The sequence below is a fragment of the Tauraco erythrolophus genome, chromosome 17, assembly GCF_009769465.1.
Source record: "Tauraco erythrolophus isolate bTauEry1 chromosome 17, bTauEry1.pri, whole genome shotgun sequence".
Lineage (NCBI taxonomy): Eukaryota > Metazoa > Chordata > Aves > Musophagiformes > Musophagidae > Tauraco > Tauraco erythrolophus.
In genome coordinates this window covers 6928244-6951934 of record NC_141481.1, presented here as the reverse complement: position 1 = coordinate 6951934, position 23691 = coordinate 6928244, and the positions used below count along the sequence as shown (strand labels likewise).

General features: G+C 36.3%; 1 protein-coding gene across 1 annotated transcript in view; it reads right to left on the bottom strand.

Annotated features, from left to right (window-relative positions):
* The window catches only part of VWA3A (von Willebrand factor A domain containing 3A), a 40018-nt gene that overhangs the window by 3016 nt on the left and 13311 nt on the right, over positions 1 to 23691 (bottom strand). Inside the window, exons 15-32 of the mRNA XM_086622483.1 lie at positions 22846 to 22940; positions 22104 to 22223; positions 21174 to 21248; positions 20298 to 20442; positions 19110 to 19308; positions 18622 to 18692; positions 17427 to 17585; positions 15917 to 16007; positions 14619 to 14726; positions 13783 to 13880; positions 13479 to 13631; positions 12685 to 12793; positions 11676 to 11820; positions 11087 to 11231; positions 9881 to 10032; positions 8523 to 8649; positions 7830 to 7927; positions 6198 to 6261 (exon numbers count right to left, since the gene is read on the bottom strand). Coding sequence (XP_086478609.1) covers positions 6198 to 6261; positions 7830 to 7927; positions 8523 to 8649; positions 9881 to 10032; positions 11087 to 11231; positions 11676 to 11820; positions 12685 to 12793; positions 13479 to 13631; positions 13783 to 13880; positions 14619 to 14726; positions 15917 to 16007; positions 17427 to 17585; positions 18622 to 18692; positions 19110 to 19308; positions 20298 to 20442; positions 21174 to 21248; positions 22104 to 22223; positions 22846 to 22940 — 2154 coding nt within the window. The remainder of the gene's footprint in view (positions 1 to 6197; positions 6262 to 7829; positions 7928 to 8522; positions 8650 to 9880; positions 10033 to 11086; positions 11232 to 11675; positions 11821 to 12684; positions 12794 to 13478; positions 13632 to 13782; positions 13881 to 14618; positions 14727 to 15916; positions 16008 to 17426; positions 17586 to 18621; positions 18693 to 19109; positions 19309 to 20297; positions 20443 to 21173; positions 21249 to 22103; positions 22224 to 22845; positions 22941 to 23691) is intronic.

Genomic DNA, 23691 nt, shown 5'->3' with positions numbered 1-23691 from the left:
GCAGACTCTTATTCCTGTTATTAGACAAAAGGCGTATTTTCGATGCCTAATACAGCGAAAAAACAACTGTATGCCAGGTCTAAGTTAAGATCCTTTGGGCAGTAAGCTCCCTCTGATTTTTTGTTAGGCAAAGATATTAAGCATACATCACTATGCATTTAGTAGCTTGTATTTTGTAAAGACATTTTTTCTGTATAGCACTGTAATTACACGTTACTGTATAATAGAAGAAAGGTACAAATATGCATTTAGTAGAGATGATACTACGCTTTTTGTTTTTCTCATGTCCTGTCATCTGTTAATGGCTTTTTCTTTTCAATACTATCAGATATGGTGTTTCTAAACCCAATAATATCTAGTACTTAAAACAGATTTTTCCTCCTAAAAAAATGTCTGAAAAATCAAGGTTTTATACTATATTCTTCAGACAGCTAGCTGCAAAGCTAAAAGATCAGATTCTTCTTAAATCCCTCAATTCTTCATTAACATACATAAACATTCTCACTCTATTTCTTCCTTTTTCCTATGTCTTTGTGCATTTGTGTTACAACTCTGCATATTTCACCATTTGCTCATGGAAGAAATTAAAGCACACGTAAATACTTCAAAGAACAGCCTTGGAATGTGTCACATAAAATGCTTTTCAAGTTATGCTGTTCTCATTTACTTTGCATTCGTGGTTACGTTGCATGCTACACAGATTGATTTACAGGTCAAACGGAATGATAACTATGAGTGCATTGCCAAGTCAGAGAGGAATTACAGGGAGAAACAAGCAACTTCTAATAGCAGCAATAAACATGCCCTTTATCAGCTCTTAGATCTGTTAGAAAAGGAGACAACTTATGCAATATTTGAAGGGAAGGAATACAAATGCATCATAAATAAAAGTACTGCATTAACTTGTACTGAATAAAGGCATGTTTCTATATAATGAGCAGGGATGACAGCTTGGCTTCTTACACATAGGAATCCCAGAGAAAACAAAAAAACCATAGGATCGATCAATCTATCTATCTATCTACGCAGGTTTTCAGAAGACTATTGGAGACCAATCCTAATAGTTTTCCTTTTAATTCAAGGGTTTGCTAACGGTCATTGCACTGGAAGAGAGAATTACAGATCATCGCTACTACTACACAGTATTACTACCAAAAAACGTTGGAAGAATTATGAGAGCATGGGAGGTGGCTTAGGCTGGATAGAAGAGGAGGATCTGTTTTGCACTGTGCCAGTCAGAAAGCATTTAAAATCTTGTCATAACTTCTACTGAGTTTCATTTACAAATTTCCATTCACCTCTATAGTTGTTACTAACCCAGAAATTGTAACATAAGCTGCAGCGCTTTCCATCTGGGAAAGCAAAAACCCTCTAAAAGAGATGAAGTTTGTTAGTTGCTAGTTGTTTCTCTATTAAGAGTGGTCTCAATGATGTCTCCATTAAACATGGTCACAATGATGGAGGCAGCCCGCATCACTGAAAGCGTGTAAACTTGTGGTTTACAAGGTTGGTCTAATCTACTTATCAAACTCTGGGTGGAATTTAAGATTCTAACTGATGAAGTCTCACATGATATGAGTCAGAGATTATCAATTTCCTCATATGGTAGTTCCACCATATAATTCAATATAGCTACCTAAAACATAGATTCTGTTTATTGTAACAGAGGCAGGGAAGGAATGGGGTGTTTCCTGATGCTGGCAGGTTTTTAGAGCTGGTTTTTCCCTTCTTCCTATCTTTTTTTTTTTTTTTTTTAAACTATTCAGAAAGCAAACATCTAATAAGCATCTGTTTGAGATGGTTTCACAGAGGACTGAAGTTCAGTACAATGAAAAGTATCCTATATACATTTGACTGGTTGAGATGCATTAAAAAGATTCACTGAAAATTTTTGTGACTTAGTTGTATTAACACCTTTGGGTAACTAAGGTCTTGGAACCTTGTAGTTACAAATCTAGGTACACACTAATAGTAGGTAACAGGCTTATCAAGCACAGAGAAATTCTTACTGAACAGAATTCTAAAGGACACAGCACAAACACACACATATTGCCATTAACTTCCTCAGAAGCAGCGTGAACTTCCTGGGGTTGACTCAAATTCAGGCATATTTAGATGAAGGACTGTGTCACTAGGCCAAGCTGTCCCCCCTTCTTCTGAAGGTTGTTGTGCCTGAAGCAGGTATGGCTGGACCACGCACAAAAGAGTTCCTGAACTGCCAGTCCATACTAACCTTTTATGAACATTTGCACCAGTTAACTGTAGCACAGAAGCTGGAAGTTGACTGTAAATAATGGCAGTACGTGAGCAGTTCCACATGGAAGTTACTCCCTCGTGCTGTGAAAACAGCACTCTTCTGATAGGGGGTACAACACACACTTCGAGGTAGCAACTGGTTTAGCCGTTTCTCTTTAATTCATTGCATGCAAATCAACATATTCAGTGAGTCACAGCCATGACATGACTTACAAACAAGCTGGCAGAAAAATACACATCTCTGTCAATTATAAAACTCCTCTTTTATTATGTCTTGAATTCAGTGAATAGCATTCCTGGAAGCATAAACCAGAAAGCAAATGACATGTACCTGACAGATCAACATTGAAAAGTCATTAATGGAGCACTCGATTAATCAGGTCATCACAGCTGAACCATCTCCTTAAATGTTTTCCTGACTAAGTAGCCCTCAGATTGACAGGAACAGGTAGGACAGGAGTTTCCAGGTAGGTAATAAGGAGACAGAAACTATGAAGGTGCTGCTCTGAGTAGATAGCAGGACTGACCAGCCTGCTTCAGAAGCAGGAGAGAGGCTGCATAGCACGAAAATGTTTACAAAAAAAGTGAAATTGGATGGGATGCAACGGCTAAATACTGTAACACCCGTATTATATCACTTCTGTGGTTACACAAATTCTAATGTCAACATTTGTTCCTTACTTTTCAGTTGCATTTTTCTTGGAACAGGAGACTTAGAAACCCCTAGCTCAAACTACCAGCAAAGAGAAGACTCCAGAATTCCTAACACCTACTTTAAGGTTGGGGGCAAGCTCAAGAGAATGAGAGAAATTTGCTATGCTCTGCCCACAGAAACAAATGACCAGTCTAAACCAAAACAAAGAGCTGAGTGATGAGATGAGTAGTAGCATAGGTTGCTGGAAACTCAGGATTACATAGATCCACTGATGATCAGTCTATAGAGACACTGTGTGAACAGAATTATTTTGAAAGAGTAAAATCTCCAAACACCAAATACCATACAGGGAAGAAAAAGGCTGTAAATGGGAGGTTTGACAGAGCACAATCTAACACAACACACTGAAATATTCTGATGGTTATCAATATTTGCAAAATCTGACATGTGCATCACTATCTTATTTCACAAAAGGTCTCTGATATAATTTAACATTCCTGCACAAATGTATTTCCTTTTAAGGTTCTTTTAAAGGACCTTTATATCAGAATCTATGTTACAGCATTGTGACATTTCTAAAACCCTCTGAGGAATAAATAAGAATCTCTTTTTGGCAATACAGAAATCTCATCCTTTCTACCTGGATTTACTGTTTTAACATTTCCATTAGCACAAATCCACTCATTTTATCAGTAATCATAAGATGATATTTATATACCCCAAATAAAAATGTAACTAATCCCATTAACTTACAATTAACATTTTCATATCAAAGCATCTCAGCAGTTACACGGACACCGACACCTATACTCATAAAATCACAGACAGTGATGCACAGCACGACGCACCATTCAAACTGTAGCACTCCACAGCGGGCTGGTACTAACATGGAATGCAGGAGTCAGCTGGTGCAGATCATACAACACTAAAAAGAGACTTTTATGACAGAAATAACTTTTAATTCTTTATGGAGACAAAACAGATGGATAGAAAAGATAATATCTCCCATCTCAAAGCATATCCAGTCATTCCCATTAGCTGGCACCCAGGAGATGCAAATGGCTCCTAAAGAAACTCAGATCAAGTATCTGAATTTCGCAGTCTGAATCCATTTTTATTAAATATTACATATATAAAACACTTGAGATGAATTCCTAACCCTCTGAAAGACAACAGTAAACACCTACAAAATACTAACGAGCTGTCATTGCAGAGTTTCTCAGTAAAAAAAAAAGTATTTCATAAATCAACTGGAAAAATATATGCCTCATTACTGGAGTTAGCTTAAACTGGATTTTCTTATATGGTACTAGCAAATATATTTGTAATCTTTCTAGGGCAGGAAACACGTAAGAAGTTAACAGAATTGCTTAGAAGACCAGCAGTGTCTGGTTATACAAACATAACCAGGCTTTATCAGCAACAAGATATTACTTGTTTGCATGTCTGATGGTTTCTGAATCATCAACTCTAAATCCTTCTGTACTGCCAACATAAAAAGCAAAGAGTCAAAATAATTATTAGCAAACTTCTTTTGGCAAAAACATTCATTCCAAGCTTTGTTTTCTGCACTAAGGTTATTTCTTGGACTGCCTATGCAAAACTGGCATTCTCTTTCTAGTATCACAGCCATCTGTCCCATCTGTTAGGGATAACAAGCACCAGCAAAAAAGGCTCAATCAACTGCCAAAAAAGACACCTTGGACATACCACCAACTGATTGAAGAAATTATTAGTATGATGCAGTAAAACAGAAGAGAAACAAAAGATGCGACCCTGTATAACTGTTAATTATATTAGACATACATACACTTTTAAAATTTGTATTAGCTGTATTGAAAAACATCCTCTACTTATGTTTAAACTTTGAAGAGTTCAGGGCTTGATTTACTTTGCAAAGTCTGCAAGTGGATTAAGTCAGCAGCACTTATTATTTGTAACTTCTCTTGCCAGAAGTTCAGAAACAACAATCTTCCATCTTTCTGCTTGAAGCTGGAAGCTTTAAGCACACTTTGAAAAGATGCAGGCTAGCAGTACCGCTCCAAACTTCTTCAGCGTCTTCATCCAAAATTTAATCCTACAAGTCAACCACATGAATAGTTTCTTAAATGCAGTTCAAAATACATGAACTGCATAGGCTCACCATCACCCTTGATGAAATGATAATGGAAAAATGATACAAATTAACTTGATTAACTTTCAATTTTCCTTACTTAAGCATTTAATTGTGCTACTATGCTATGTATTTCTGAAGTACATTAATAGGAATGTCTTCCTATACACTTTACAAGCAATAGGGTTTACCTTGGAAGGCTGAAAGACAGAGATGGTTGTGGAACACTAGCCTCTGCCTATAAATGCCTGTAACAACTTTCTTGCTACTACAGGATGGTTATATATCTGTTTCCCCTCCAAGCATCTCTCTGATCAGCCCTTATATGCTGAATCCTGCACATACTTGACAAGGCTTCAGGTTCCATTCTCCATGAAGCAAGCATTTTCAACCAGCAGCTCTGACTGTTTTTTTTTTTCTTCTCTTTGAATGACTGGGCAATATTTGTAAAGTAAAATACAAACTACAGCTATAGAAACAAGGATTTAAAAAACAGTCTCACTATATATCTGCCTTACCCAATTCCTTGATGAATATCTTGGCAGACCCCTAAGTTCTCTAGTGCAACTCTCTCTGTAGTTGCCTGCATGTCCACTTCTTCCCTCCAACAGCTCTGTGATAAATGCTTCTGTCTTGTTCAACTCTGAGAAAGTAATTTCTCTTCTCCTGTAATTTTTACTTTGACAATTTAAAAGCAGCATGTTGGCTCCCTGAGAGGTTTAGTTTGTCCAGCTGCCTCTCCCACAACTTCGTTACAATAGTCCAGTGTTTGCTGAGCCTGTCTTTACTATTAGTGGGGTCTTTTTCAATCAGCCTTGTTCATTTAACTGATAAATCATGCAGCTCATGTAGCAACTGTTATTACAGCCATTACATCTGGTCCTAACCCTTTAAGGTGCTTAGCTGTTTGCTCTCAGAAAGAGCTAAACCATTAACAACTACAAATACACTTCTGCTTTGCTCCATAGTTCTCCTTGAACTGTTCTTCGTGTGTATTAGTTTATATTGTGGACTAGCTCAGCTAAGAACTAAAATCATTACAAATGTTTTCAACTTTGCAAAAAGTCACTGCTGGAAATTAATACATTTCACATTAGGCTCATGAAGTGTTATCCTTCTACTGAAATATATGATCTATATATAAACTCATATCAACTTGCAGTGTCTATTTACCTGAGCACCTTTTTTAAAGCCAGAATTGTCCTTTTGGTTTGTATTCCATTTTTGTAGCAATAGCCTGTTGGAAAGAAAAACAAACCCCAAAGAATTACAGCAGCTTTTCACAGAGACATATAGTAGCTTTGCATCTCTGTTTAGCCGTGTTCTTGTGTGACAGAAAATCCTTTCACTGAGGAAGTATAATGCATTAATGCTCTTTGCAAGTACTTTTGCCTGCTATTACTACTGAAATGGCACTTTCTGGTTCTGGATTGGCAGTTAGGAAGCGTAACAATGAAGAAACATAGGGATCAATACAATTTACCTGTCCTTCACTCCAGTTCTAGGCAGGTATCGAAGCTAGCTCTGAATGATACCAGAAGCAGCAGGGAATGTTGTGCCACCTAAGCCAATTTAGTCTACTGAGATACAGATGGCTTGCAGTGCCAACAGGGCTATGCTGCTTCCAAGAACTGACTTAGCTCATTGGAGACTGCTGGGATACCTCTGTCTGGCGACATATTGTACTGCTATCTGTTACACAACTGTTAACAGAAAAGGGAAAAAAGGAACTTCATGTTGAGAGAGGATGTTGAAGAGAAGATGAGGAAGAGAAAAGAAAGGGAGACAAATGTGAAGTTTTGGCAGAATGTTCTTATTCTATGGAGAGAAAAGGAAGCTGAAAATTACAGTAAAGAAGGAAAGAGGGGAAGACAGTAGGACAAATTCTGGTGGGCCCAAGACTTAATAGGGAAAGGAAAAAGATTGAGTCAAATGATTTAGGAAAGCAGAAAAAGACTGAGACTGAGAGGAGACTGATTTTGAGATCTTTGAAAGGAGAATGATTTTGTCAGATCCTTCAGTAAATCAGTAAATGTAAGAAGAGTGAAGAGGAAGGCTTAGGGAATCTTCCCCAAAAAAGGCTAGTAGAAACTTTACAGGTCCTTTAGAGGCAAAAAGAAAGGGAGATTGATGATAATTTGAAAAGTAAATGGGTTGAGATGGGATTGTTTGAGAATAGAAGATTTCATGTTATTCCATGCAGAGAACATAATCCTAGCACTCAGCGAATGGATGATGATGTGGTTAGAGAACTCAGGATGAGGTAGGATAGAAGGAGCCTTACACATTTTGGAAAATAAAAGTAATTTGCATTTCTGAGTAAGAAAGGAAGAGATACTAAAAAGAACATTGCGTCATACTAACAAGAGTCAATATACGAAAAGACATTGATTTGGCAGATGACAGAACTCAGCAAGGAGAGGAGCAACTTAATGTAATTTGTCTTTGACATAAGAAATGGAGAGACAACACTTAGAATCTGCTCAGATGCTTTACTATCCCTGCCCACGGCAGGGCGGTTGGAACTAGATGATCTTTGAGGTTCCTTTCAACCCAAACCGTTCTATGATTCTGTGACTCTACTACGATGGTAGCTAATTGTGTAAGACCTTAAAAATAAATCCCACTGAAGCAGACAGCTCGCTTGCATGTCTTTTTCCAAGCCTCAAAACCCACTAAAATTGACAGTATAAGGAAAGAAACAACAATTCTCTTTTAAATAGCAGTCACTGGAAGTCAGATATTCTTGTCTTCCTTTCATGAATTAAAAAAGCAGTTATTGAAATATGCTTGATAAATATTCACCTCAAAGATTTTGCTTGCTTTAAGAAGCTTCTAGCTTTTGCTACTTCTTGAGTAAGTTTCTTTAAATCATCTCCTTCAAAGTAAGGGAAAACTGGATCCTGAAAACAGAATTAAAATATTTGACTTTAACTTGCATCTATTTATTATTTTCGATTTCTACCAACTTAATTAACCAAGCCTAAGCTCTAAATCTCCCTACTCCTATCTACTTGCAGAGAAGGTCTTGGTCTTACAAGGGGAGAGCAGAGCAACCCTGGATTGAATATGGTTCTGTTCACTAACACATTTTTCCCTGAGATCTCCTGCTGGAGCAGTAACATGCTAAATATTGTACAAGGATTTTACATTTATATAAATGAAATAGAAGATGGTAAGGATAAGAAGGCACAGTAAAACCTGAAGTTAGTGTAAAACTCACAGTGTCCAGATACAAAATTTTTTTTGTTTCTCTTTCAAAACTATATTGCACTGTATACTTCTTTCATGGGTTTGGTCACCTGACCAAGGCAGCTAGCAGAGAGGCAAAGCCAGATTTTAACATTTCTCCTTTCGCTGTCACTATGAAGTATCTTAAGAGTCTTGTATTGATTTTTCTCAGTATTTTTATTTTTTAAATGTAGTTTGACTATTGATGAAGAACTAAATTGAAATTAAACAAACCCGAACTCAATAAAACCAATCTATTTAACATACATCTTCATCATCAAGCCCCTCTGTCAACATTCTGTGTGCTGCTAATTGTCCATCCACGTCTCCAAAACTGCAATGGTAGCGCCCTCCTGTTTGGGCAGCAAGCTTCCTCAGAAATTCATTAGCTCCTCTGTTAACAACAAAGTAGTAAGTTACTCATGAAAATTATTTCTCTGCAAGAAACAACAATAGAAAAAGAATTTCTAAGAATTCCTCAAAAAATACTACATCAAAACAAATAGTTTGGAGAACATCCTTATAAACTTCTGTATCCTTTCTAATTGTTAATTGCTAATGAATAATATACACTGCTTAGCTGTCATAACCTCCAAAGACAGGCTATATTTGGACAAGAGGTTCAGTGTAGCAACAGAACCAAAAAAGGAAACTAAACCAAGAAATCCAGAAGCCAGGCTGGCAGGTAAAGGGCACTAATATTCTATACATTTCCTCATCCATCCTCACTCCTGCTTTGAAATCTTTTGCCTTTCCTATGATGATATTTTCTGTTGCATGTTCACCTTCCTGAACCTTTTATTTCTTTAACTTTTTAATCTCTTTTTACAGCTCTATTCCATTGCTGTGGCAATATCCATCTTGTCAGTTTGTGCTCTGAGAAGGTAAAAAAATTTCTCATGGCAGCTGGATAACACAATGGCATTATGCAGAAGTTGTTAACCTCATGACTGCCAGTGGGACAGTAAGGTTGGCAGTCAATGCTGCATTCAATTCAAAAATACAAAGCCGAGTTCTTAAAGACCTGGGACAACTACTGCATTTTGAGGTGACAAAATCTATTCTAGAATGCTTGAAGAGCTGGTGACCTGGTTGGCTATCTGCTCCCTGTGTCACACAGCCACAGCTATGAATGAGAACCTAGAGAAGCACATACTTTTTGATATTGTCCCATGGTCCCCAATTCCGGACCACGCAAAGATCCCTGAAAAGGAACATCCAGAGATATATCTTTAACCCACAACCCACCATGGCTGGCATCAGTACTTCCCTTGTGCTCCTGATTCCAGTCCGAGTCAGTGTCTTACCTTTCTATGCCTCTATAGGGATGCGTATACGACAGACTAGTGATAGAACTACAGGAATGACCTCAGTGCTGCAGACTAGTGATACGTATCGCTTCTCTGTGTGCCAGAAGGCAACCCTCTCAAGGACCTAAGCTGTGGGAGATGTAGGCCGTGTCGCAACTACCTATGTCAGAACAACCTTCCCAGTTCTCACACGTATGAATGTCTAGCTCAATCCTGGTGTTCAGTGAACTGAGCATGTAGAATATTTTGATAACACAGCCTTTTGACAATAAATAAACTAGTAATTTTAAAGATTTTTTGCATAGTATCACATACCTGTCTGTACAGCTAAAAGAAATGGTGTGGATTTTAGTATCTTGTTTCTTTCTCAATCTTTCAACTTCTTTCAAAATCAGACTGCAACTGGTGTCTGGTTTTCCATCAGTCAGTATGTACAGTGCCTCTATACCTTGGAAACTGAGAGCCTTCTGGAAGTAGAAAATAAGTTTAAATAATTAAGACATTTATACGAAAAGCTGTACTTAAAATGAAAACACTATTCCAATGATTTAAGATAGCTGAATATTTACCACGTAATTCATCAAGTTAGTATTGTCTTTTCCTTTTCACTAAGTATGAAAAAGATCAAGGATGTAAATTTTAAAAATAAACAAGTAGATAATTTGTAGCATAAGGCAATATATCCATAAACAAGGCATCACCAAAAACTGACACACTGAAATAAGCAAATTCACTTAATTGTTTTTGGAGAACTGCTGACAGAAGATTTTTACATCACTTTTTGTGGGAGTTAAAGATGTTTGATGTCTGAAAATCAGGCTCACTAAGACTTGGCCTTTTATATCACGAAAACTTGCTATGATAATTGACTCAACGGACACTTCTGTAATATGGACAAGTCTTGTAATTCTACCACACTTGATTCACCATGAATTCCACAAAATTTATAAAGAGATTCTGTAAGGGTGTCTAGAAGAAGAATCATTCATTTAAGGCAACATTTCTCTTTTGATTTAAATTTTAAATCTCACAAAATTGCAAGTTCCTTCCGTTTCTGTTATAAATTATTATTACTAGTTAATTTCTACCCTGAGAATTTTTATATGAGAAAAGTTTCTTCACCTGTTACTAAAGTTAAAGAACTGTACACAATCCCATGTGATTCCAACAAATACTGCTTCTTTAAAATCCCTGTTTGGCCCAGAGCAAATATATCACATAAGCAGAATTTTGAGTAACTGGCTACTTTCTCTCTCCACTATTATTTGAGCACAAATATTAATGCAACTACTGATATTTCACATTTTTCTTAAACTTAGTATGAGCAATGAACTCTAGTATCTATGAGCCCTGGGGACAGGAACAGTGGCTTTGATTCCAAATCTGTTCATTATTTTGCATATAAAAAGTGTTGTGTGCTTTGACCAAATAATTTTCCTAAAATATTATTAGTCAGACGGAAGTGTTTAATCACCACAAGATATTATTTCTTCTCCAAAACATGGTACACAATTTACTAACCTGTAAAGCCCTAAGGATACATGTACTTCCATGGGCATGAAATTTGGACACCCATTGCACAGCATCATGACATGTTTCATCAGTTGCCTCTACAAGACACTCCTTCCAACTCTCTGTATTTTCTGCAAATCTCAGCAGGCTAAACCTGAGGAGAAGGATGGATAAGCCAGTTCTGAAATAGTTTGGTTTTCAAAAAACCAAACACAAAAAGCCATCAACAACAACAAAAAAACCAAACACAAAAATCAAAACCAAAAGCCTAGTATTGGAATATGGTCTTCTTCAGCTTTGGAAGAGTCAGAAAGCATATCATGCTCTGCACGAACAGCAAATCCATGGGAATGCTGAGCCCAAAAGGACAAACAGCATCAACCTGTGGCAAATGAGGCCCAAATCTTAGAGCGCTGAGAATTAAGTGTTGGTTAAAAAGAAGAACAGAAGAAGTAGCTCATGTCACATGCGTACTAGGCACTAACATAAACAAATTATTTTTATTGTGTTTCAGTAGTGTATTATTTGTAACTATTAAATAACCTTACTACATAAGAATAAGTAGTGCAGATTTCAGTCTATCAGTTGTTCATCATACCTGACTTCATTTTTTCTCAGCTGTTCCCAGATAAGAGAGGTAAGTTCTTTTGTGACATATGGCAAATATGGGTCCATGGAACCAGACGTATCGATCAAAACACAGACATTTGCTTCTAAAATGGTACCAAACAATCTTCGGCTTCCTGGGCCAGAACATTAGAACTAATTAAGTGTCATCACATAGGCTTATTTTATTGATCATATGATTTTATTGAACATACTGTAAAATGTTCAGTCTTTAGGCGTTATTCTAGGCACATTTCTACATAACAAATTCTAATCTGTGTGGCAACTAGGTAGTTCAAAGATTAATAATAGAGAAGTCTTCTGCCATTTCTAATCTAGCACTATCAAGCCCTAATTACTAGCCAATTGTAGCAACTTATATTAAATTATTTGTAGCTCTTACTTTAAAATCCAGCAAAAAATTAAAATGTTTCCCAACAAACATCTTTATAAGCAACAGAGAGATCAAAATACATTTCACCATCAGTGATGCCGAACCTCTAAATAAGGCACATTCTTAGTAAAAGAAGCAGAAAAGCTTATTTTGCTTGTATACGTTATTGTATATGTTTTGTTGATAGAAAGTGTCTGACACCAGGAACCTTGTATTCATGAACATGACATACAAAAAAGAAAAACTTACAATCACAGCCAGCTACCTGTTTATCAGCTACATAGATGCTGAATTCTCTTGTATTCTTATTTTACTGTCATAAAATACTTCTTAAGATGTCAATGAAATGTAAAATGGATGACCTTTTCTAGGCCAGGTTGGAAGGGGCTTTGTGCAACTTGGTTTAGTGGAAGATGTCCCTGCCCATGGCAGGGGGGTTGGAATTAGATGATCTTTAAGATGTCTTCCAACCCAAACCATTCTATGTCCTTTATTAATATTTGAGGTCCAGATTTATTTTCAGATTTATTCTATTAGAAAAAGTAGACAAGAAGATCTTATGTATGTTTAAATTGTGCTTTATAGAAAAACAGAGGCACACCAATACCTGACAGAAGCCACTGTATTCTTTGTATATAGCGCTGCAACACTTTCTCCAGTTGTTCAGTGTAGATTTCCAGTTCTTTATATTGAAACTGCAGATGTTTCACAACCCCCTGGAAAAATTCAGTTTGTACAAGAGCATCTTACTTCAGGAGATTCGAGTTCAGCTGCTATCTATGCAACGTCTGCATTGGAAATCAGGGAGATTTGGTTTTTTGTCTTTAACTCTATAAAAGAGTGTCAGAAATTTTTTGTGACTCGAATGCTACTAAATAACCCGTTTACTCAAAATAGGAAAGCCTAGTTCTCATCTCAGCCAGTTGTGTTGGGGAACAAATTATATAATTTGACTGGACAGGTGCAGCTGTTGCCTTATTTTTAACAGTTACATAGTTATAACAGATCAATAATATCCCAGCCTTAACTTTCTATGCTTTTCTCCAGTCATTACATAAACCAAAACAATGAAGATCCAACATTTTCACAGTTTTGACTCAAACATGATTTTTTTATAGCTCTACTTAAAATTTTAAAATTATTTTTCACACTGTATGAGCAGAGGAGATGCCATACATTCTAAAGATCCCGTGCAGTTTGCACTTCAAACATACCAAATATTTTTGCAGTGAATAAAAGACCTTATCTAGCTTTCTAACAAAAGGTGATTTAGAAAAAAGACCAGGCAATAGTGGTGGGAACATCACACCAGCAAGCCACAAACATTGATCAACATGCATTGTCTTAAACAAACAGAAAGCCTTTCAGTGATGTAGGTATAAGAGATCTGCAAAAGCTTACATTGATTTCTACGCTAGGGAAGATAGTACAGTATTTTGCTGATACTTTCTTGTGCAGAGACTTCACAGTTTTCTTCTGGTGAGTACAGCCTGGACCAAACATCAGCCTGGGCAACTCCAGTTTAAGCGTTTTAATGCTGTACTTGGTCAGCCACTTGTAAGACAAACAAATGGAGCAACTGATTGTTAGTAAACATTAGAAAAGTTTAAGTAATAATCCACTATACAGAATCACAATTAACATGTTCACATTAATTCATATGGGCAATTCTAAAATGGTAATTTATTAGTAAGGAGCAAAATACCTCTTTGCTTGAACAGATTTCCTCTTTTTTTGGCAATGTAACAGAGGGAATTGACCTTCTTATGCACATTATCTTTGGATACTTTCGGTATACCGTACCTAGTTAAGAAAATGAACAAAGAAATATGGGGAGCCCTACGTTTAAATCAGAGTCCTTTGGAATCACATTTTACTGTTATTTAAAAAAAAAAAAAAAACAACAAAAAAAAACCTCCTCCATAAACCCACAGACTAGCATTTCATAGACAACTCCACATTTGAAAAAAATGCAGTTTCTATATATCAAAGAACTTAAGAATCACTTATCTTTAAAAATTGTCACCTTCAAAAAATCCCAAACCAAATCTTCTGTAATCTTCTAAAGCATGATGACAGCATTTTTCCTTAGAGCATCTTTGACCAAAAGATCCCAAATGAAAGCAAAAAACCCCAACACTCCCCCAAAACAAACAAACAATGTTTGACTTAGAACCGACTTGAATTAGAACCGACTTAATTAACTATTAACTATTAATAGTTTAATTAACTAATTAACTATTGACTTAGAACCGACTTGAGTTAAAACTGAGTTGACTTAGAACTAACTTTGAACAAAAGAGCCAAAAATAGCTAAAACCACCCTCAACTCTCTCAAAGCCACCCAACCCCCCAAAACACCCAAACACCTAAAAAAAAAAATCCCACCGCTATTTGATATGTGAAATTCACTTCCACCCACTATTTAAAGCACACTGATTATCAGTGACTTAACATCATAACAGTTTTAGAATAAAAATGCTGATAACAAAAATGTCGATAATAAAAAGGCTTCATCCATCGTGTCCTGATAACACGTACCCACATTTTGTCCTTTATCAGCATAAAATACTGACACAGAAAACTCCGGCTGCTTCCTTGGTTTATGCTTTCTTTTATTAGTCTGAGGCCATTCTTTTATTGTTTGCGCTACAAAAAAAAAAAAGAAAAAATAAGATGTTGATTTACTTCAGCTAGACAAAACTCTTACGTGCAACCCTGTTCTTCAGTTCAGACTTTCCTATTTATTTTCATAAATACTGGTTAAGAAAAATCCGTATTATAGAACTACTTATGCTACTTTCATAGAAATTGAACCAAAATCTTTACAAATTTATAAACTACCAGATAGAAGAATGTCACAGAGGATAATTTGAAAAGATTAAGGGTTTAGAATAAGCATAATATTAATTGGAAAAGCCAATTAATATATGGTGCTTTGTACAAGCATATGAGGTGCTTTGTACAATATGAGGTGCTTTGTACAATATTAATTGGAAAAGCCAATAAATATTGTACAAAGCACCTCATATGCAAATATGAATCCAGATTTGTAAACCATGCTACATATCAACAACCTAATTTCAATAAATCAGTAGATGTCTAGACTCAAATTTAATGTAAAAAAAAATAATTTGCTGATGTTAGCAAAGATGCAAAGAAAAAACACAGGAAGATTACAAAAATGGAGGAGAAAAGAATTGGACTTTAAGGGACCAATAGTGACTGGAATCAATTTAAGAGCTGTTCCACATAGCAGGAGCAGTTGCAGCAGTCAGCACTTCAGATAACCTGACATTTGTGCTGCAATTTTCCATCATTACTGGATCATAAATAAATGAAGTGGAACAGCATAGTAATTACAATGGGATCTAACCATATTAGCAGAAATATACATATATATATATATATAAAACTAATAACACAACAAATCTCTGAACTGTTGCGCCTTTTAAAAAAAAAAAAAAAAAAAAAGAGCATGAATTGAAAGCCAAGAGAAGTGAGGTTCTAATTATGGAATGGGACAAAGCAGGGCTCTACTTCCCACTAGGCACAGCTGACATTTCCTGATATAGGACAGGTATTCGATCATCTAACCTGGAAATACTTATACAGCTGTGCAGTGCTCCTTCCACTCACAACCTAAAAGAAAGCTAGGTACATTACAGCTAAAACACACCCCAAAGTAATTTAAAATCAACCACAATGTTTCCTGTCAGTCTGATTGAAGATTAAAATTGCAGTGTTTCTAAACACTTAAGTTAAATCTCTAATTTAATACTGACTTTTAAGCAAAACCCAAAGAAATTGAAGACAAAAAGTCCCTAACCCATACAGACCTGGTGGAATTTCTGCTTTGGCACTAGCAGGACGCCACGCCAGTACTCTTATGGAAGCATTTCTGTTTGCACCATGGTTGTCTTTAATATACTGTAAGCACATATAATAAAAAAATTTTGAAGTATTTCAGTTGGATCATAACTGCATTATTCAAAACTAGAACTATCTTTCATTATTCTCTAATCCCTATTTTACCTGGCTCTTCTAACAAGTCAGCAGATTGCCATGGTGAGTTGTTAATTTGCAATTTGTTGCTAGGTTAACTAACTAATTGCTCTGTTTTAATTGCCAATTTCATCTACTGACATAGAACTAACTTATAGGCAGACAAGTTTGGATCATTTTTGCCACTTGAAGGAGCAGTCTAGTATGGTAATGGCACTGTTTTACAGAATACAGTATTTTCCTCAGAGATTTATTGAATATTGGAAACGTAGTGCTAACAGTAATTTTTCCTTTCGGTATGGCTCAACACTTTAGGGGCTGAGCAGTCTGCTAAACAATACGAACACTTGTTTAAACCTACTGTAGAATCAGAGTTTTGCCATGCACAGAACCTTCAAGTAACTGACATCTAATTTGACACAGAGCTCTACTATAAATATCGGCAAACATCTACAGACAAACTTGTATCAGTTTTCTACAAGTTTAATCCCTGTAAAATATGCTATGTGGTTGTATCTCTGACTGATTACTTTTTTCTTACGAAGACGTGTTGAGAATATACTGGTTTTGCTAAAATAGCATGGAAGACCTGTTTGAGGTAACCTACAAAGGTCTTCACAACACTTACACTTAAGAGTCCCATTCCCATTTCAAAGATGAGACCTGAAAATTCCAGGTCAAAAGTTAAGTACATCCTTTGCAACAGGCAGTTCTGTATCAAGTCATTTATATAGCAAAGTGGTAATCACTGGGATTGGCCATTTATGGATATTATAGATATGTACATCCACTCAGATGCATATGCAGTCAAAATTAAGAAGGAAAACATTAGCAAAATCCCAAAGGACTCAGTAGCGTAACTGCATGGAAATAAGCACAGTGGGCAGGAATCCCGTTTCCGGTTTTGTGGCTCTCTGTGTGGCCAAAGACATGCTACTCAGCTGCAGCTGTCTCATCTGGACATGAGCAGGATGCCATAAAATTCAGTACTTGCTAGAAGGCCTTGAAAATTAGGCGTAACTTGGTAAAGCACATTTCTGCTTTGCCTTTGCTTTCGTTAAACACTAAATTTGTAAGGTCAGAGGAAGGATTATCTAGACAATTTAGACACTACAATGTGGTTCTGTTACAATTAATTACTTCGCAGGAGTTAGCAAGAGGTACTTTTTTGTTTATGTACCATTTTGAATGCAAATTAAAATGTAAATTCAGAATACTATCAAAGTGCTGGTTTACTGCCTTCAAATTTTCAGCCTGAGAACTCTCACAAAGAGCAGCATCTGATAGTTGGGTAGGATCTCTAATTAAAACACACAGCATCTTAAAAATGGGACCATTTCAAACCATTCTAGCCAGACTCAGAGCTGTGGGTTTAGGAGATGGCAACTTCTGTGGCCTTCTTTTCTCTTTCTTCGTAAGGAAGTTTGAGTCTCCTTCTGGTTTAAATGGATTAACAGAGTGCTTTACTGACCGTTCCTTCAAGGATTCCACTAGGAATGCACACTGAAATAGAAGTTCACGTTGTTCAGCAATTCACATACGTGAAATTTAGGTAAATGACATTTCAAAGACAGGCATTCTGTAGTTATTACTTCAATAATAAATAAAATTAATACCAAATTTATTACTCCGGTAATGCTTAATACCTCTAACTGAATATAAACCCCTTTATGCTGTGCTCACCTAAACACATAGGAGGGAAACCCTCCCTGCTCCGAGCAAACATTCTAAAACAAAAGGCAACAGTAGGCATACCAAGACCAGAACAAATCAGAAGATGACGAACCAAGTATATGCAACTATTAAATGATAACAAAGTATTTTAAGATCCCATTGAATATCTACCAAATCTTCTTTTTTAAAAACACTTTTGTGATTCAGACTTGCATGCAACAAGGTGCTCAGACCTCTGGACATGTTTCTCACTGCATATATCTTTCTAATCACCGTTCTGTAAGAGGCAACAACCATACTGCCAGGCAGGCCAATTTGCCTCAGTCACTTTGCTAGATCTATCTTTGGAAAAAGTCATGTGCATGTAACATGGAGAGATATGGTCTAGTTCTACACCCTTAGCATGCTTAAAAAAAAAATTGGTTTAGAATTGAACAAACATATTGTGCCAACAACAACACCTCCCTCCACTGTGACTTATACAAATATAATGTTATATATTTGGTGTATCATATATAAAACTTTAAAATATATTTATTTTTATATATATACTGAACAATTAATTCTACTTGAGAAGAATTAGTCATAGGATTGGCAACAAAAAGAAGAATCACTTCAGTTGTAAACTCTTTGTATTTCATAAGGAATCATGGCCACTCCAACACCCATCACTGCAGTGCTACTGTATGACTGCTTTCTAGTCCATATTTACTCTATGGTGACTCTTCTGACACTCTAGAGCATTCTTGCCCATCTTAGAAGGATTTTAATTTTGTCTAATCTTCTGCATTGTCAGCTAAACAAACACTGCTGATTTTTTTTTCTGAAGAAAAACATAACTTCAAGAGATACATATGCTTCATACCTTATGGGAGTAGTTGTTTGCTTTTTCCATTTCAGAAACAATAACAGTGATATCATCACTTTCAAAAATACCTGATAATCAAATACATGCTAATCAGTATAGGTTTTTAGAGTGCACATAATATATGTTTTTAAAGTGTACAACAATTTGTAGAGCATATCAATGAAAAGAATCAAAAAGCCTTTGTTTCCTGTATGCCAGGTGGTACAGACATATCACATTAGTAACTATATTTTAAATGTGCATCTAGAAGAAAACAGTGAATTCAAAAAGAAAAAAAAAAATCAAATTTCAGCATTAAGACTGCATTATAGTATTCTGCAATACAACTGAAAGCCTTAATCAAACTAGGACCTCTGTTGTTATCTCAGTGCTAGTATATCATTATCACATCCTAAAAAGTAAACTACTTGATTTGAGAGGTAAAAAGCATTAATATTAGTTAATTAATGAAAAAGAAGTACATACTGACTTTCCCTTTCACATACCTGCTTCTCCAAACCAATGAAATCTCCCATTGGCTGCCTGTGCTATTTCTTTAAGAGCAGTGGCAGTTTCAGTTGAGTTAGCATAGCGGGCTGGAATAATCCCACTGGAGTCAACATCCTCCAGTATACCAAACAGACAGACATGAAGCTGCAAATGAAAACCTCTGCAAACCTCAGCTACATAAGCGCTGATTGTGTGCTGCAAGACACAGAAAAAAAGAAAAAAAATAAAAAAAAGAAAAAAATCAGTAGTGACCCTCTACCCCTGATGAGCTTCCACCTACTCTTCTGGTTCCTGAACTGAAGTACAAACACCCCCAACCTGAGCAATTCAGTATAGGAACATACCCTGGGCAGCTGAATGTCTCCTCAAATCATGCATAGACACAACAACTGTCACTATTACTAGTGATAATGGCAACAGCATCGCTGTAGTCAAGAGGTGAGACAGGGCAGCTATGGGAATCAAAGACACAAGGTCATGAACTTCAGGGTAGCCCTGCGCTGAAGCAAAGAATTAGGGATGGAAGTATTCATTTACCTTTTTGTACGTACCCTTTGTTTTTTTAATATACACATGGGGATTTCTTAGGTTTGCCCAGAATTTCCACAAGTTTTGTAACAATAGCAAGAGACACTCTACCGTGCACGCATGGTTATTCCAGTTGGATAACCATGTGTTCGGAAACTCTAGGCTGTGTACACGGCTTAACAGCCACCGAGCACATGCAGTACAAACATATATCCAAGCAATGGCTTACTGTTATTAAAAATAGAAGCTGTCGCTACATAGTGTACTATGGAGTTACACCATAAAATTATTTGTGGCTTTGTTCCCATGAGTTATAAGGACATTATATCACACAAAAAATCGGAGTTGGTTTGTTCAAACTTAGAAATTTGCAGGGAAATTATGGCCAGAGCTGGACTGGGAAAGGAATCCTAAAAGAACCTCTTGAATTTTCCATGATGCACACATTATTAATAATTGCTACCTCCAACACATGAATACCAACTGCAGAAATGGAAGTTTGAGATCCTGACAGTTGCGCTGGCTTAGATACGTAAAAGGGACGTATTCTGCCAGCAAGCTATGGTGACTAGCCAAAACGGGGAAAAAAAAAAAGAGTTGAGATTAATTCTGAGAGGAACTTACAGAAGAGTTGCAAAACCTGTGATGACACTTACTGTTTCCTGATCAGGTATTCCAGTAGTCAGTAGGTAAAGTCCTTGTGATTTGTGTTTATCTCTGTCTTTGAAGTCTACTTCCACTGCTCTCCTGAGAGCACTCATGAAGTTTCTACTCCCTTTGCACTGCAAGCTTAACACCCACCTAAAAGAAGATGTTTACAGTTTAAAGAACGAAGCAACAAAACCTTTTGTTTCTGCTTAAAGCAACAAAGAGAACCAAGAATCTGAAATAACAGTACACTGGAGTATAAAATTTTTGACAATGACAGACAGAAAAACGAGATTATATAATGACCCAAAGTATTTGTTCTAGTTTCTGTACTGCCACCACAACAAACTAGTTTTTAAGATAAGATTCAGAGCCTAGAGATGAAAGAATTCTCTCTTAATTTTATGTAGAAAAATTGTAATATAGTAGAATTTACAGGAATAAAAATGAAGCCACAGAGGTATAATGAAACCACTGAGGGTATGACTCCACAAACAGAAACCTGGGATTTGTTTCCAGTGTACGTCAGGAAAAAGTATAGTTTAGCTTTCACTTCCCAGTAGAATTTGAAGCAGTTTTCATTTCTTCATGCAACCTGTGATTTCTTACACAGACACTTGTAGATCTGTGCAAATATATACTCTGTATACGTATGGAATACAAAGTCACTAGGACATTTTAAACTTCATAATGCTGTTTTCACAACAGACCATCATGAACAATGAGTGCAGAAGAGTTCATGGCAAACTATTTTTGTAATATGATAAATTTATCCATTTTGTAAATTGTTCACAATTCTGTTTAAATCTATTTCTCTGGTTTATCTGTTTCATGGTACCTATGATCACTTAATTCAGATGTATGAGAAAGTTATTTGATCCTACCTCCAAGCATTTTGTAAGTTTTCTGGTTGGGATGGAACCAGTTCCAGCTGCCAAGGCACAACATCACTCCCAAATCTTTCATGGAAAGATAACAGCAATTAATTTTCAGACTATGCTTTAGAACAAAATCAAATAGAATAAATTCACTGAAAAATAAAAATCTGATTCGCAGTAGTACAGATATAAAATCATCTGATGCTAACTATTTTCCATTTCAAACAATTTAATTATTCGTATTTATCCACCACTCAGGGGTTGTCAGATTTTCAAGGTAGCTGCCCAGACTAGATTTTTCTTTCCTGAACAAGATACTAAGTGAGCTGGCAAAAGCTCAGCAGAAGGATCACGACAAAAAACCCCAACCCTCAGATGCTGCCTGTATCTCTCTTGTGAGGTAATGGCTCTGCTCTCCTGCCAGGTTTGAAACTTCATGAGCTGCTGTTTCTTGCTTTTACCTGCCATTCAGAGAGCTGCCCAGCTGCTGTTCAGCAGCTGTGCCATATGTTTCTATAAGTGCTGAGTACAAAATTTTAGTACTATTATATATCAAAAAAAGTATTTGAGTTACTGTAAAATTTAAAGGGTACCTGAGATACCTCCAGAATCCTCTTCCAGTAAAAGTTTCTGACATGTGAGTTGGTATGAACAATATAGCAGGAAGACAACTTGTTGCAGGTATGATGCAATCGGCCTCAGTGAGCCTCACGCAAAACGGTGATCTTGAATTACTAATCTGGTCTCTGTGCATTTGATCCATGCACCTCTCAAAAAATGATAAATCGCGTTCCTCGTGCAATTGCTTAATCATAAAATCTTAAATATAATGAAAAAAATCTAACACATGCCCATTAGTAACTACAATCTCTCAGCATACTTCTTTCATTGCAACGTGTTACAATTATTTCAGAAGAATCTTAAAGAGCTGCTTACGCTATAATATTGAAGTAATCCTTGTCTGACATTTGTTCCTCAAGTAAAAGTCGCAAAGAATGCTGGATATGGATGATGTACATGGAGTTTGTCACTGATATATCAACGAGTATAACCACCCTATGTAAGAAATATACTATTGGTTAAAAATTAAAAATATCTTATTTAATTATATATTCTTATCTACACTGTACTGTAACTCACCAGGGAAAGTATCTTCTAGATATATATAAAAATGTTATGAACACTAAATATATATGAAAAAAAGTCCTGCAAACATAAGGTCGGATTTAAAAAAAATAGTAACAATAACGGAAAAGTCTGTTTTTCGTCAGCTGTGCAATAATCAGGGTACTGGCACATGTAGTGCCATAATGGCTGTTGAACCCTAAACAAGTCCTCCTCCTTCTCTGTGCATGGATATCCGAAATACGTCTGAAACGTGAGGCTTACTTGCCAGATAACTCAAATTTAAAAGGCTTATTCCGTCTCAGGGAAATTGCAGTTTTGCACTGACTGATGATCACTGGAATCAGTAAATTCATTGCATCATTACAAAAGCTGAGTATCAATACCTGTTTTCAGAAGTGGATTGCTTACAGTGGTCATATCTGCAACTGCTGTCTCTACATCTGACTATTTTCTGTCCTGTATTCCTTGATGCTGACTTACACACAAAACAAAGGCTGGCAAACTAGAACCAACACCAACACACAAAAAAAGGGCTATCAAAGTACAATACCTCCTTTCACAAACACTTCCCCATATTCTTCTACTAGCAACAGACAGCCAGTCGATTCGTTTCTCATAGATTCTTACCATTTTAGCAAGGAGTTTCTACGGATAACATACAGAAAATTTACGGTTTTAAAAAAATAAATTCAAGTAAGTCTTTTATTGCCAAATGCTAAACAGAAGTAACATGACAGCACAGTAATGAAAAAAATTAATGATTTTCATTCATTTTGACAGCAGCATGTCATTCTTAGGAAATGTAAGAGAACACAGTCCATGGGAAAAACGTACAATGATAAAAAAAGCAACGAGTCTCAAGGTCTAAACTCTCCTCTTCTCATTTCCTCTTGCTAGCATGTCCCAAAATAGTGGCCAAGCACATTAAAAAAAAGAAAAAAGTTTCAAAATAACAGTTTTTGCAAGCTTACCATTTCTTCAATAGCAATTTTAGAGTGTTTATAACAAAACACATCATTTAAAATAAACACAATATTTTCAAACACAGGATCAGTTTAAAGACATTAAGGCAATTTGTCCAAACTCTATAAAATGTGACTTCTGCAAGCGTATGTATTCATTATATGTATGAAGGCAAATCAAGCTAGAAAAGAACACTGAACTCAGAAATAAATCTACATGCTAGCATGCTTTCGGAGCACAGGCATTTACCAGTGATCAAGAAGCCAGAAGCTGGTTTCATGTCTGCCAGTTAAACTTTACACTCTCCTTTGTGGTCTGACCATCGAGTTCTACAGATTTCTCATTCCTCCTCCATTTTAAAGAAATATTTGCCCTGCCGGCAAACATTTCATAGCCCTTTGTCAGGACTGCTAGTGGAGTGGTATGGAAGAGA